Source organism: Pygoscelis adeliae, unplaced genomic scaffold, assembly GCF_000699105.1.
Source record: "Pygoscelis adeliae isolate BGI_AS28 unplaced genomic scaffold, ASM69910v1 Scaffold113, whole genome shotgun sequence".
Classification (NCBI taxonomy): domain Eukaryota; kingdom Metazoa; phylum Chordata; class Aves; order Sphenisciformes; family Spheniscidae; genus Pygoscelis; species Pygoscelis adeliae.
In genome coordinates this window covers 2054544-2071324 of record NW_008825108.1, presented here as the reverse complement: position 1 = coordinate 2071324, position 16781 = coordinate 2054544, and the positions used below count along the sequence as shown (strand labels likewise).

The 16781-nt window shown below is 37.6% G+C and overlaps 1 protein-coding gene across 1 annotated transcript in view; it reads left to right on the top strand.

The window, feature by feature from the left end:
- The window catches only part of PTPRQ (protein tyrosine phosphatase, receptor type, Q), a 127242-nt gene that overhangs the window by 31730 nt on the left and 78731 nt on the right, over positions 1 to 16781 (top strand). Inside the window, exons 16-24 of the mRNA XM_009327521.1 lie at positions 529 to 675; positions 2350 to 2522; positions 4929 to 5139; positions 6908 to 7060; positions 7181 to 7360; positions 8188 to 8295; positions 10805 to 11086; positions 14058 to 14240; positions 14941 to 15042. Coding sequence (XP_009325796.1) covers positions 529 to 675; positions 2350 to 2522; positions 4929 to 5139; positions 6908 to 7060; positions 7181 to 7360; positions 8188 to 8295; positions 10805 to 11086; positions 14058 to 14240; positions 14941 to 15042 — 1539 coding nt within the window. The remainder of the gene's footprint in view (positions 1 to 528; positions 676 to 2349; positions 2523 to 4928; positions 5140 to 6907; positions 7061 to 7180; positions 7361 to 8187; positions 8296 to 10804; positions 11087 to 14057; positions 14241 to 14940; positions 15043 to 16781) is intronic.

The following is a 16781-nucleotide window of genomic DNA, read 5'->3' as shown; positions in this document are numbered from 1 at the left end:
TCACTCTTTTAGAGAGATGACGTGCTAAGCTTGCAGCTGAATTATTGTGCTTATATATACAAATCATTCTGTGTCTTACCTTTACTCTTTTCTCTTTCTGTTAAAGATTTCTGGAGGATTTTCATTCCTATGTAGTATACAATCAACTGTATGAGTCTGTTTTGATGTTTTTGTAATTCTTTTAACTCAGACACGTATATCTAAAGAAGTTGTATAACTGCCTGTAGTTAAGTAAGAGGTAAATGAGCTGTATACTAATGTTTTTATGGGACCACACAGGAAAAGCAATAGAAATTAATTTATAAAGAAAAAATCACCACCTTTTAAAACCCATATCTTCTTGATATCGTTTGGGGGGATTTTTTCAGGCATTCAGTATTATTTCCAATGGTTGATGCCAAACTAGCTTTTTCACAAATAAATATGGCTTTTCATTGTTCATCATCCTGGAAAGTAGCTATATTTAGCATAAGCAAGTAATGGACTGTTTTTATTTTTGAGCTAGAATCTCTTCATTTTTCATTCCAGGTCATATTCTGGATAACAGCACAAAAGATCTTAAGTTTGTATTTAGTAACCTTGTGCCGTTTACAACATACGACGTGTATGTTGGTGCTGAGACAAGTGCTGGGGTGGGGCCAAAGACTAACCTTACAGTTTTCACTCCTGCAGATGGTAAGTAAGCATGAAGAAGTGAAGTAAATGGGCTGTACATGATAACTGGTTTCAGTTTTCCCTTCAAAGCCTTTTAGGTACTTTGCAAAGGAAAGAATGGGTGTGTTATAGGAGTCTTACAAGAGAGGGATAATAAACTAATGAAAGAAATTAGCTGAAAATTTAATATGTAGATTTATTTCTCCATTTTTTTCGAGTTCATGCGCTGTGACTAAATTTACTTGCTATCAGAGATTGTGAAAGAAACATAGTTTCTGCCGGAATGAAAGTAGTTATTTTTAGATACCGTAATTAAGTTGCAGGTCCCTCACTTACCCGTTAGATGGCAGCAAGTGGAAGAGAAAGAACAGCGCAGGATTCCCCGCACGCTCGCCTGGTTTCTTCAGCCCCGAATGTTTCTTATTAAACATCTCGTTTAACTTAATTTTCACCAAATCCGAGGCCCCATGCCAGTTTCTAGTGGAGCCACCTTTACCACGGACCATAGCTCTGAGGCAGACCCAATATCGAGATCTTGTCCTGGGGCAATCAAGTGGTTAGTTCTGCCCCTGAGCTGTCTACTCTGTCGTTTGGGAGTTTTGGCTCCCAATAGTTCGCTCACCAGGTGAGAGTTCTTTGCTCTATAGAAATGTAGTTTTATCTTACATGTGTGTGAGATTGTGCCGGATTATTGGTCTGCAGCTGAGGATGCAACCAGAAGAACTTGAGAATCAGTGTGTAATAGGCAGGCAGTTTCAAGATGGTTATTTTTCTGTTGTGTTTATGCCACACAGCACAAATTTAGAAAACCTCTCAATCAGCGATTGCTGCAATGCTTTCTGTCAAGGTGTAACAGCAGGAGGAGCACCTATCCTTATTTATCGTATTCTTTCCTGAAGTATCCAAAGTATCTGCTTTTGTCAGCTCTCAGAGACAATTTCCAGAGATGGCCTGCCTCAGTACAGCCATGCTCATCTTCTGTCTGAACTCACCATCAGAAGCCAAAGGGGATTTTGGTGTTGGTTTTATTTTTTTAGTGACATAGAATGTCTCATTTTATAACGCCAAATCTACAAACCTTCATTACGCAAGTAATTTCAAATTTGATATTTTCTGTGGTATATTAAGAAAAAAATAGCTTTCATATCAAATCTGAATATCATTCTATTGAATATAAATGTTTCTGATCTCTGGCAGTCCGGTGTAAAGTACAGTATCATTATTACTTCGTAATTAAAGGAGAAATTGAACCAAAACCTGTTATAAAAGTGAAATGAACAAGATGTATCAAGTTTTTTTTTTCTCAGCTTTTTACTTCATTCTTGTATGGTTTTGATGACTTTAGAATTAAGCTTTCATTTTCAACATACTTGAGGTTCTATATAGTAAGCTAGCAAAGGTCTTCTTGCTTCCAGTGCACTGACTTCAGTAGAGCTATCCTGATTTACATAATCTTAGGATTTGACCATATTCGTACATATGTCATATATGTCAAAAAACTGTCTTTATATTTTTAGAACTGTAACTTGTTTGCTAAAAAAACATGTGAAGTAACTCCCTACCTGCACAGGAGCAACTCAAAAGATAAGGATGTGAAATTCAATAAAATGCCTATTGTACTTTGCATGCGGTGCTGAAAAAGCATGTAATAATCAGAGATGTTTAATTAAATCAAGTTTCTTCTTGAATATTTAGTCCCAGGTGCTGTGTCAGATTTACATCTAGCAGAAGTGGAAGCCACATACGTAAAAATTGTTTGGAGGAAGCCACGACAACCAAATGGAATCATTACCCAGTACAGAGTTAAAGTACATGTGCAGGAAACAGAGGTGGCTCTGGAAAACACTATTCTCCAAGGGAAAAATAAGGTATTTAGTTTTTTTCAGTATGGATTTCTTTGCTAGATTAAATTTGCTTCCCTGCCTTATCCAATAGATACAGAATGTGGAACTGGCCATCACAGGTGAGTCTTCAATGCTTTTAAAAGCCTCCTTCCTCACCCAACCCTCTTTCTCTGGATGGCTGGGTTTTAAAGAGTTTCCAGTAATGCTGTTTCCACAACATCAAAAGAATAAATAATTCTGGTGAAATGATCCAGAATTTCTTAGCTACTGAAGGCAGGAAGCCATAGCCCACAGTCTTACTATCCCTTCTAGCCCTTGAGTTCTTTGCAGCATAGGGTGACTTAACAGTAAGAGTACAGATTTAGGTGCCTAGATCGATACATAGCCACTCAGGCAAACTCCTAGAAGGTGTGGGTATGAATCCTATGGAGAAGTCAATTCAACGTAAATCTCCCAAGGCTGGTCAAGTGCTCTGCTTGCAAGGCAAACAACCCTAGACTTTCTGCCCCCATTTATACCCTTGAATTTACATGTCTGATACTGCATGCTGAACTCTATGCTATGGTTGTATATTAAGGATGTCTGCCCACATCTACCGGCTCAAATCTTTTAGGAGACTTAGGCTGTCAGTCAGTCTAGCTTCTGGATTTTGGGTGCTGATGTGCTCTACATGCTTAGACAGGGCAGCTCAGAGCATGCAGCACAGAACTGTAGACCCCTAGCAAACATTCAGCTCAAGATTGAGTACTTTCTGAGGTAGGGCTTTTTGTCTTAATTTTGAACGTAGGTGCCCAAAGTTTGAATAATTCTTTTTTTTTAGACAATTATGTCCTCCTCTGAATCTGACACAGAATCTAAGTTTTTGATGTAGAGCTCAGTGAAGGAGTTTGCTTTCAAGTTGAATGGTATACATTAAATAGAGCCCTGGAGCCAAACATTAAATAAGGACTAAGGGGGAAAAAAATGAAAGTAAGGATCCATTCATTAAACTAAGCAGGCATCCTTGGAAAATGAAAGTATATAACTCTATAATTAAAGATTGTATCATAGTACAGACACAGAAAAAATGAAAATTGTCTGCACAGACATGTTTTAATGACGGGATTTCCTAATTTTTGATTTCTTAGTTTAGCATCCTTGCTGCTTTATTATAGTTTATTGAATGTAATTTTCTAATTAAAAACCAAAAGAAACCATAACAAACATTACTTTATTTGGAACCCCATTGACCCAAGCTTAGAACATCTACAGGATCTGAACTGTCAGATCTACAGTGCTAACAGTAGCAATAAAAGGCTGTTATCTTCTCAGTGGAAAATCCCCAGAGGCAAAAAGCATTTCCACGTGGGTTACTATTTTGCTATAAAATGTTGGTGAAGATGAGGCGTATATAGCTTTTACCTGTTGGTACTTAGGTGAGATTGATGCTGTATCTCTGCCTGTGGTTAACCCCCCCTAGTTACAGCAGTAAAAAAGCTGCTTTGCCCTCCCTCCACCCAGAGTCTATAAGGGAGAGAGCTAATGTGTATTAGTTACATCACTGTAAAAGCATCTCTTTCTGGCAGTGAAGTGGGCCATATGTGTGAGTGGGGAGTGTTCACAGATGACAGCAGAACAATTTAGAGACACTGGAGTCCTGGATTCAGTCCCAGATTCTGAAGGGGCATGGTGATCTAGTGCTTACACACCATTTTGTACCTAGGCTCTAGGCTGTCTCCCTTTTCTCTTCTGCTTTTGTTGTTCCTCTCTTTGTAGTTCTTGCTCCCCTTATATCTGCTGCCATCCCTTTCCAACATTTGTCTTTTGCCCCTTCTGTCCTATGGACCTCTATATCGCCTACCTCTCTTTCAGTCTCCCTTTTCACATATATACTCCCTCATTTGCCCTCTCCCCTTTATTTCATTACCTTCTGTTTTTCTCCCTCTCCCCTTATTCCCTCTCAGCGATCTAGTCAACCTTTTATTCCTTTTCTTCAGGGCCTAGTAGGGGCATCTGAAGCCCTCTTGTTTTCAGCACCTGCAACCCTGTTTCAGAACATGCTTGGTACAAATGGAATCTCCCAAACTCAAACGTGTCTATTCAATATAACTCCAAGGATATAGCATTAAAGTTAAGGCCTTGCTCTAAAATTGCCACTTTACTATCAAATCCGTATTTTAAGAAATTAAAAAAAAGAATGTGGTGTTTGTTTAAACAATAAAAATGAATAAAATGTTTTAAGGTACTGGTAGCTGAGCTTTTTCATGAGAAATATTGTATTTTGCAAAGTTAATTATTGCTGTAATGAAAGATGTTTGTATGCCAACATTTATATAGTGTGTATATATATGCACAAATATACAAGCACTATTTCTATATTATATATAAATTTAATTAAATAATTTAGTGATGACAAGGTTTGTGATTTATTTTTATATTTCAAATTTTTAGTATTTGATTGATTCTTTGGAACCGTACATGACAAACGAAAACATCAAACCTTCTCCCTCTTGGAATTCAATGGAAACAGCCAATGAATTATATGAAGGTTCAGCTGAAATGTTGCCCAGCATTCAGACAGCTTCCCCAGTAATATTTACAAGTGTATCTGGTGATAATTTGCCTGCTATAAATGGAGCTGCAGAATTACATTCTGCTTTGGGTAAGATATTTTAGGATATTTTTCTATCTGCTCCTTTGTTCTAAAGGACCCCCATCACTGTCCCAGATATGATCTTTAGCACATGGTTCAAGTAAATTATGAATGGGTCATTTGCTGGAGTCGGATTTTTTTACTACCAAATAACCTTCTGAAGCAAATGGGAATGCCACACAGGCAGGAACTAGCCCCTTGTCACCCAGCTGACCTTCTTCCTAGTGAAAGGAGCACCCGAAAGCCATCAGCCAAGCTGCATAGACAATCAGTTATTACAGTTGCCAAAGCAGGTGTGATTGTCAGGGATTAACATATCTCCAAGCCCTTCAGAGACCTTGATTTCTCTAAGCCTTTTGACTAATAGGTTTTCAAATGTCAGTAAAGGTAAATAGGTCAAAAAGTTACAACTTTGCTATATGGGTGACAAACAGGTGGAGATGACCCCATGACACGGTGATGTCATTAGTGTGTACACTTGTTCTGTATTATCAATGGACCAGTGTTTCTTTACCAAGTATGGATATTTACAAATCATTAAGCAGGCCTCAGTTGACAGGCAGGGACTTAAAATACCACTCTAAATTTTTACAGTGAGTTTTAAACAGTAGGAAGAAAGTCAAGTTTTTATTTTTTTATTTTTTTATTAAAGTCACCAAATTCCTCCATATACACCAGTATCTAAAACCAGAATTTAATCCATTAATTTAAACTACAGTGGATCTTTTCCATACTACATTAATCCTGAAGAATCTTCTTTGTCAGAGAAACATAGAGTGCTTTAAATGTGAATCTTCTTTTCATGTCCTCATTCCACTTGAGGTATCGAGTTGCTAAAAGATGTCTGTGTTGCTGAAAAATTGATTTCAGACAGTGTCTGTTGTAATCTAGCATACAAGTATTATTTTATAGTAGTTATTATAGTAGTTAAAGCTGTTGACAGCCAAATTCTCAACAGGGTCTGCTGATTTTTAGATGCCTCCATTTTAATGCTGGTCTCGCAAAACTCTGAGCCTGATACTCAGATGTGTGAAGCACCCACACTTTTTCATGTTGCAGTGGCATAATGGCTGCTTTATAACAGATGATTTTGACTAGGACAGTTGGGTTGCAGCTGACTTTGAACTTTATTGCAGATGCACCAAAAACTCTTTGTGGGCATGTATGACTTCTTCGTTCTGCTGACCACAACTCTTCTGCTAAAAATACCAGTGTGAAGGGATCCCTGAGGGGAGCCATTTCAAGTATAGTTATTATAGCACTGTTGGGAGGGCAAGGAAGAGGGCATCTGTCTTTCTTAATTAAAAAAAATTAAAAACAAAACTAAAAGCTCCATCAACGTAGGAGCCGTGGTTCTGAAGTCACTGGAGAGACTAGGCCATCTACAAGTATGCCTTTTCCTAGTTCCTAGGAGATTTCTCTCAAATTTTTCTGTAGATAGCTGTCATTATAAACCGCATAGTTTATACTGAGGTTATAAACTATAACCTCAGTTAGTTTATAAACTAACTGTATAGTTATAGTTAGTTCTTGCCCGTTCCTTCTTGCACCTAGGCCAATCTATCTGTTGTACACATGAAAATGGACCTATAATAGCCTCTCCTTGATTGAGTTAAGAGGCGGAGTGTAAACTTTTCTTTATATTTTTGTCATTGCTGTGAAAGTCAATTCTTTTGCAATAAAAAGTTCCAGGTTGCTGTGTCAAAGTGAGTTTAGAATGCAAAAGGAAGAAAGAGAGTTTATGAGTAAGTAACTATTTCTCTCCATTTAACCACAGCTAATCAGTATACCATTAACATTTTGGCTGAAGAACTGTCATATGTTATAAAGGGCCTCGTACCTTTCACAGACTACACAATCAGTGTGTCTGCTTTCACTGCTGTTGGAGAAGGACCACCATCAGTTCTTACAGTCAGGACACGTGAACAAGGTAAAATGTTGTAACTCTGATATTATCAAAGTTAACATACATGGCTTCTTTCACTGAACATTTTTTAAAAATTTTAATAATTTTTTTGCTTACTGTTCTATTTTTCTGTTTTCGTTTAAGTTCCAAGCTCAGTACAATATATATCTTACAAGAATATTAGCTCCTCCTCTGTTTTGCTGTATTGGGATCCTCCAGCAAATCCCAATGGGAAAATCATTCATTATACTGTTTATGCAATGGAACTGGATACAAAAAGAGCATTCCACACAACAACTTCCAACAACAGCTTACTTATGACAGGTACAGTGTCATTTGATTTTAAAAAAACGTAATAAATTGCAAGTACATTACACAAAATTATTTCTGCCAACTTTATGTAATGTAGCCATTTGCAAGGTAGGTGAACCAAATCTCCCCGATCCACACACATCCACACACGCACAACACCACTGCATGTAAAAGCAAGGCTGGGGACACTACTGACAGACTTGTCTACTGTGGAGGGGTATGTAGGGAATGTGAGATGGGAGGAGAGGACTAGGTAAGACGAGCAGTAATTTGTGAAATGTGCCAAGTAGTAATCTGTGAACTCTACTGAGAGGTAATTTGTGAAATGGATTTTTCCTTGGAATTTTTTCCTCAGCCTCTTCTTTCTACATAGAAAAATATTCCTAAATTGTCAATTCTTTTTCAGACTTGAATTTTTTCCACAGTATTTGTCTGACATTAATAACAGTTTTCTTCTTTTAAGGTGATAATTTTTACAGTAATTGAAGAAAATGCATTCCTTATGGGGTTTCAGGCATTTGTTTATGCTAATCAGAGTAATGCATATAGAATAAAAACACATATTTGGATGCACACATACACATCCTTTGTTTTGACAAATAAATTCTTAAAGCTATTTGCAGGGTTGAAGCTGGTTGACTTATTTCAAAATCTGTTGATTTGACTGAATGCTTATCTGGCTTTGCCCAAATAAATGGTATTATACATATTCTGTCTTTTAGGTGGCAAATGTGTATCAAAAGCTTTTAGAACAGTAACAATTTTTATAGTTTTATAAGTAGCTATGAGGAAAAAAATATGTTTAAGAAGTCAACAGTTTTTTTACTTAATCTTTTTAGGTTTAAAAAAGTATACAAATTATAAAATGAGAGTCGCAGCCTCTACCACAATTGGAGAAAGTGCTTTGTCTGAAGAGAATGATGTTTTCGTGAGAACCCCTGAAGATGGTAAATACACTGTTTGCAATGATGATTTGATTTCTGTATTGAAGTTTGCACTTCTTCAGAAGACTGGGCACATACATAAGGAGGGGAAGAAAGTGTACAAATAAAATCAATGTTTGTTGAAATTATTAGTCTTCTATCAGTCAGTGACTTCATTCAGCCGTTTTTAGGTAAGTGCTAGAAATACTGATGAAAGCTGCAGCATGACTAGCAATCAACTAATTTCAACTCTGATAGACGAATGGGAAGAAAGCTGCAGAGCTGAGGTTCCTTCACTGAAAACAGTGTGTCCCTAGACCCCATCTAAACCATAATCAATTATCTTTGGGAATGCAGCTTCTCTTTTTTTTTAAATGTTATCATATGGAAATTAGGTTGGTTTGGGAGCATCTGGAAATGGCAGCTTTCAACAATTCAGAGGCCATATTGCTGTCTATAAGCAGAGCTGCTGATAAAGTGAGTTTTTTTTATACTGAATGATATTATATGCAGTTGTTTTTGTACAGGTTTGGGGCTTTTTTCATTTTAAGACTGACAAATAGTTTTAATGTAGGGTATAATACTACCTTATGAAGATTTCTGGATCTTCCTTGCTTGCTTACGAGGCAGTCTCCACCCGTGAAGGCACAGGAGCAGTAGCTGGAGTGGCCATTGGCCTCTGCAAAGAGAACACAGGAATTTGATTTACAGAGCAGAGTCATGATTATTAAACCTTAATCTTTTCTCATTTATATCATGTTTATATTTTCACTGGTTTCAGCAGAGTTATTTCCAGTTTTTACCAAAGTAATAAAGAACGTAATTGTCCAGTTGTCATTTATCTCTCTCATTGCCAAATATGCTACAATACAGGAAAATTAAGTGGGAATAAAAGAGAGCAAAGGATTACAGGATTAAAAATCATGGGGATTTATGAAGCTTAGCTGATTTGAATAACCAAAATATCAAATTAAACAGTGAAACTTAAAGTGCTTGTAAATTTTTTTAAAGGTTGCATGCTTCTATGCTGTTAGTTTTTTGCAGAGGAAAGGCATATCACAAGAACAGAAAATTACCTATCCAAATATCTTTTTCTTGGAAGGTTTACAATTCCTTGCCTTTGAGCATTACAGAAATTTGTTCAGAGTGGAGTTTCAGGCCAACAGTTTGTCCATTGGTAAGAGATGCATGCAAGCCTTGAGGCTTGCATTATTGCATTATTGCAATTATTGAGAAAACCAGAAATAATTCCTGCCTTTTTATAAGGCTATGTGTAATTACTTTTGTCTTATTATTATTATTATTTAGTTTTCCTAAGGTAATTCAGGTTGAGATTCATGCCTCCTAACTTTAGCCAACCTAGAATTGACAACTTGTTTGACTCTTGAAAAGAGACATACCTCCAAATAGAAGATTCACTACATCTGTCTTAGATAACGTATGTTAGGATGGAAGATACTAGGCTGTTGCATTTAAATATTTTACCATGCCAGATAAATTGCAAAATGCATTTCAATTGAGAATTAAGCTTCTTCACATGGGAAATATCCATGTGGGCAGTCTTGTCATCCAGAGAGTAGTGATCTGTTACAGTTAACACTTTCCATTCACAGGCTCAGAAATCAGGAACGAAAGTGGTTTGTGAGACCTTTAGGACAAAAAAATTCATAATAAATTCTGAAATATCTGGATATAGGTATTTGTACACAAACTGAATCACATAATCCTGGGTTCTTAGTACATTTTTAAAAAAAATTTATAGACAGGTTATTTCAGGGGTGAAGTGATGAAGCCTTCAGAGGAATCAAGGTTGACATTCAGAGCTGATTTTATTCATAAGTGCAGCCCACTCACTCCTTCAACACTTCCATGCGTTAGCTCACTGGAGTCACATGAACTCATACGTTGCCAGTAGATTTAGCCAACACGCTACCCCAGAGCTGGACTTGTTTTGTGCATGACCTTCACACCAGTGCATGCGAGATTTTCACTGGGGTCTTCGTGGTCATCAATTAACAGCTGTATCAGTAAACTAAAGGGAATTTAGTTACAGTGCGTACAGTCCCTTTCTTGGTTCAGTGGTTGGTTGAGTGAAATAAGGTGGGTGGTTATTTAAGAAGAAAGCAGTAAGATGGCATTCAGCTAAATTTAAATAACTTGAATTTGAGGAAGACAGTGAGAGGATTTGAAGGATCAGTCTGCATGAGAGCAGTAGACAGAGGAGATTTTTTTCTTAATAAATGCAGTTTTGGATAGAATTACAAGTGAATGAGAAAAGACGTTCCAGAAAAGCTAAAGTGTCTGGGATGCAAAAAGATGCCTGGTTTTATGAGTGGAAAAGAAGACATACAGAAATTAACTGAGATAAAAAGGGGTAAGGTTTTGAGAAGGAAAGTGAGTGAGTGAGTGAAGCCCTTTTGGTACAGTTAGCTAATCTAAATGTTAGGATCTAATAGGTTTATGAGATCGGTTCTACATTCAATTAATTGAAAGCCTCAGAGTTTTTTTTTTCTTTTTGATTTCTGTATTGCAGAACCAGACTCCCCACCCCAAAATGTAGAGTTAATAAATGTAACTGCAACAGAAATAAATCTGAGATGGTTGCCACCTGAGCAGCCTAATGGTCTCATAACTCACTATGAAGTTCTGTACAGTGATTCCAATAATTTATTTATTAAAAATGCCTCATCTACAAGTATATCACTAAGTGAAATGAAGCCATATACTCTCTACAACATCTCTGTAAGGGCATTCACCAGACTTGGCCATGGGAATCAGTCATCTTTCCCACTTCTGGTGAGAACTCCTGAAACTGGTGAGTATATAGGTTTTTTTTAAAATGTAAATTTTCCACAATCGACTGCTTTATGGTGACCTTTGATGCCCAGGAGATCAGTTTAATTAATTTTACAAGTATGTGTTTACAAAGCAGTAAGTTTGAACCCTGTTTTCTCTTTTATATACAAAGCAAAAGTAAGGAAATAGTAAGGAAGATTAAGCAGCAAAGAAAATAGTGGGAAGTTTTATGCCTGATGGACTTCATCTATTTTACTATTTGTCCTTGAAGAGTCCTTGTGTCTTGCAGGAAAATAATTTTTTGTAGGAAAGGAGGTGTTTCAAAAAGTGAGTGCAATTTGGAATTCAAGTTATGAACTGAAATTTTATAAGAATTCAATCCTAATGGTTAAAAAAAATCAGAATTCACAGATAAGTGCTATTTTGTAGCAGTCAGAGTTGTTTATGTTACTAGAAATATTTTGGAGAGGGTACAGATAAAACAAAATAGCAGAGGATTAGAATAGATGAAGTTTTTCCAAGAAAGAAAAGTAAATTTAGAAGTGAGGATTGGGAAGGACGAACATTAAAGAGGTGTAACAAAGCATAGGAAGAGACTTGAAATAAATAAGTAGCTGTAAGGTAGGACAAGGCAAAGGAATATAAATTACTGACAGAGGGGGTCATTAAATTTTCAGTGGAGCTAAACAGGAGAGGTACTGGAGAAAATACTGAGGATAATGGTTTACATGGAGGAATGGATGTTTGGGTTAAGCTGTAGACTCAGGAATGAAAGGTGCCTGGGGAGACACACATGAAGGTTAGTTTCCTTTAGGACTCGGCCATATCCAGGTAGTACTGGTATGATGATCATCCTTTTTTGGGGGCCTTTTGCCATCTTGACCAATTTGCTACCTCAGACAACTGCCTACTTTATCTATACCTAGAGCTAGCTATCTCTGGAGCTTAGCATGCTTTGTTTATCACATTTTTCTCAGTAGGGGAAGACATGCACATACTGATGTCTCCCAGAAAGGGCAGGGAGATGCTCTGGCTCCTTGATTGTTAAGACACGGTGGAATCACTATGAGCTCCTTCTCCTCCTTTTTTCTGAAATGAACTTTGATTTTTCCTGCGTGAAGTGTTGTGGTCTAGGCCTGCCCAACAAGTCAAGCTCTTAAGGCATGGGGACACAAACACCTAGTTTTTAGATTGCATGCAACAGTAGTCATAATAGAAGTACCAAGCTAACTCTGCCAAGACATTGTGCTACTTTTGAGGATTTTTTTTTGGTCAGGTACCATAGGTGTGTAGGCACCTGCCCAACTGATACAGTGTCCTTGGACATAACCTTTTTTATTGCTCTCTTAGACAAAAGATGGATGTCTAAGTTAAAGTTGTATTTGAAAGCAGTTAGTTCTTTCTCAGTGGCTAACTCCCCTGATGCTCAGAACAAAAATTTGAATTCCAGCTGCCTGTGATAGAGATGAGAAGCTGCAAAAACATCTTCTGGGATGAGAAGAATAAAAACAAGGGAGGATCTGGAGGATAGACCTTTTTGAGTGAAACACAACTTGTTAATGGGCTGGTGTGTTTGAAGAGCTCTCGGGAGTTCTCTGTTACTATTCTACCATAAAATTAGGCAGAATTGTGGGCTGATTTCACTGCCTCTCATGGCATTTATTCCCTTTCTGGATATTGCTTAAGCAGAAATTATTTATATTTTTGAATGTGGAGTTTCATCAAATGTCAGTACATTTATAAGAATGTTTAGGGCATCCTAAAGCACACCCATGCCTTACTTGACCTTTTGGGCAAATTGTGCTGTCATTGTATGATTATGATTTTCTGGAATAAGATATATTATGCTCTCAGACCAATTTTGGATAATGGAAAACATACTTGTCTATTTGTTTGGGGACAGACAGACACATACATACAAAAACCAATTGTCGTAACACAGCAAGGGCCAGCTGCTCCTTAAGGGCCGGGGAGCCGAGAGCCGAGGGAGTTCCTGGGCCAGCAGGGCAGAGGCCTCACTAGCCAGGACTTGTCCCACCAACCCCCAGTGAAGGGAGCAGAGCCGGTCTGGGGGTGGCAGCCCGGAGTCCAGACTGACAAACACTCCACGGTGACGAGGCAGGTCTGAGGTCGAAGAAAGTGAGTTAGCAGGTTCAGTGACACTAACCAAGTCAGACAGAGCCCAGTGACTGCTGGGCAGGTCTGTAGTGATGGGGCCAAGCTGAGGTCAGGCTGCGAGATCAGGCTGCAAGTCGGGGAGTAGATCAGTGGGTCCATGGCCAAGCACAGCCATGGCAGCGATGCAGCAGGAGATGTAGCTCAGACAGGGACAAAGCACGAGAGCTCCAGCTGAAAGCAGCTCCCAGAGGCCAGTGGTCAACCCTGGCTGCAGCCTCACTGCAGCATTGCCTGGGAGCGTGTCACCAGCGAGCAGGAGGCAGTCCTCAGCTACACTATTGCTAAGCTGGGCCTGAGCCCCAGCAGCCAAACCTCCAGGAGGGGGGATGCTCTCAGGGCCCTTACAGCAATATGTTGGGCTTCCTTTGTTTTTCCATACCAGTATTCATACAGTTTGTATAGATCACCCAGGGAAAAGGAAGAAAATGCAGGTTGCTGATACAAAGTGTAAATTATGGCACTACAACATGGAAAATCTCCTAACAATAGCTAACTTGGAGGAATGCAGTGATAGTTATGGGGTGTTAGAAGGAAAGTTTAGCATCATGTTCCAGATTTTTTTATCTGGCATGTTAAGGTGATTTCCATCAATTTTTTTTTTTTTAACGAATGACCTGTTCCTTGTTACAGTGTGTGTCTGTCATGTGTTTTTGATCTTCCAGTTCAGCCTCTTTTAAAATTTATTTTGTACAAAAAATAGGATAAAAATGAAAATGTTTACAATGTGTTTCATTTAAACCAGTTTAAGAAAATGCTTAACAAATCAATGAAACTGACTGGAATCTTCGGTGAGTCTAAATTTTGTCTTCTAGTTCCTGATTCTGCACCAGAAAACATAACCTATAGGAACATCTCATCCATGGAAATTGAATTATCATTTTCTCCACCATCCATTCCTAATGGAATCATACAGACCTACACAATATATCTCAAGAGAACTAATGGAACCGAGCAGAGAGTCATAAACACTACTTTTCTGACGCTACGTATTACAGGCCAGTATATAATGATCTGGAACTTACGGCAACTGTAAGTTGTTCTGAGAAGGGATCAGCAGACCAATGCAGATCAATTAGTTCGTTGGTTGGACACGATCCTTCTTATCCTTACAAAAAGTTATGTGCTACCTGTCCTGAGAAGTAGCCGGTTGTGTCCTGCAGTAATGTGGTAGAATGGGCCACGATTGGTAAAGACTCCAACATATATCTCATTGTATTTTAGATGTTTAAAGTACAAGGAACTTCAGTAGCTTTTTTTGCATACCTATCATTGTAACAAAGTAAACACTGAAGTCACCTACACGTCTATCTGATCTTATTCTGGATAAAAACAAATACTTCCTTTCCACTCACCTTTGCATCTTTTTCTGTGTTCTGTCATTATTACTGAGGCATGACACAGCAGTTAATGCTGGGAGCTCAATGCCTTAACCGGTAAATTTTCAGAGTACAGCCAAGGACAAACTGTAAAGCATTCTAGGAATATGAAGTATAAACTGGTAATTAAGGCTTTGTTCTTTTGTTCATGAAGAATACTTTGTGTTCAAGTTTTCCTAATGCTTATTTCAGTTTCTGAAGACACAGATCAATGTAAGTGATGGGCCTATTCAACACTTCAAAACTACTTATGGTCCATTAAAAAACCTAATTTGAACTGCTGAATGGTTGGTTTAATGAATTCTTCTTCTTTATTTAGATTTAAAGAAATATACAGAATATACTGTAGAAGTGTCTGCTAGTACCACAATGGGGGAGGGCCTTCGTAGTGCACCTCTGCCTATACTGACTGATGAAGATGGTAAGTCAGAACAGAAGTTGCAATGCATCATTGTCTGCCTGTAGTCTTAAACTAATCTTATACTTCATGTCAGATATGTGTAGGTTTTACATACTTTTTTTTGCAATTATATCTCTGTATTGATATCTGTATCTATCTACCTACACACATACACACACATCTATCTATCTGTTATTTAATATATTTATCAGTACAAGCTATGTGAAATGGCACAATTGCTGTGCATGGACATTTGGTTTTACCAATATCTTATGAATTTGAAGAATCTTAATTTACTAATATTATTTTAATCTAATACACCACATGGTAGAATTAAATATTGTGTTTGGTTCTGCAGACACGTGAGAGCTGGAGAAGGGGGAAACCACCAAAAGGCAGCTTGAATGGTCCAGGGACATTTCTGGTTCTTTTGTTTGGAGATTTTTTGGTTCTTCTAAACAGATGCATGTACACACACATATATACATATAGACGTAAAATTATTAATATTACGAAAATGCGCAAAGACCATCATCTGTAGTACTTGTTACAGTAATTGAGCAGGGGAGCGTTCTGCACTGCACGCTGAGGGTAGAACACAGTCATTGCATCCTCTGCTAATTAGTACAGTAGGTCACAAATCAGCAGAGGAACCTTAGAATGATATTTGTACCCAATTTAGTTGTAGGAAGTTATCATTGGTCCCCTCTATAGTTTTTGGAGGGGGAATCCTGAAAAAAATTCAAAGCAGAATCTTAACTTAGGTGCTGTGAATCACGTTTTGGAGGAACCTGTGTCTGTCCCTCTCCATTGCTTAGGGAGGGAGTCTCTGGGAACCTAGACTAAAGCGGCATTGACACAAACGTCCCACCAGCTATTCCCAAATTAAGAATCTTTTCATGTCTTAGGGAGCACTGACTTGCCTAAGATCCAACTTTTGATGATAATGGATCTTTGCAAATCTCCAAGATGTTGATGGGCTTACATTCACACTATCAGTAATAAACGTTTGCTCAAGAGTGATGTTGCTGGAGCACACTGGGAACAGCTAATTTGGATAAATCCATTTTTGCAAAGAGTATTTTTATTTAGAGCAATGTAGATTCTATTCTTCAGCAAAAAATATCCTCTGAATAAGAACTGTAGAATGAACTAGACGTGCCAAAAAGACATGACATTCACAGTATGACAGATCTTTTATTATATAGCCACTGAGGATAATGTAACAAGTAAAACACTAAATACAGCTGTCACCATTTTTCGCTAGTACAGACATTCACTGAATTTAGTGAACCTTTGTTCATGAAAAATTTTTTTTTTCTTAAATGTACAGAGTTCTAAAACCTTCGTGCCAACTTTTGAGATAATGAAAGAAGGAACAACTGAAAAACAACAATATTTATAATACACCACATGTTCTTTATTCACAGGAACACAGTGTTCCAAGGTTCAGACCAAATGTTTCATAGATTTGCTAATAGCTATGCTCATATTCTCAATTTTCATGCATGACTACGGCTATGACCTGAATTTTTAGTGCATGATGCTTGTTGGTTTAATTTGAGAAAAACAAAAGTAATTCTAATATGACTTCATAGTGGTACATATATCCGTGAATCAAGATGAAGAAAAAGATTTACTTCTCAAAAACATGCGAATACAAAGCAGTATCACTTATGCATGCATGGGTATATTTTTCCTCAGCAATATTTATATGAACTTTAGAATGAAATCAAACATGGTCTAACATTTTCATTTAT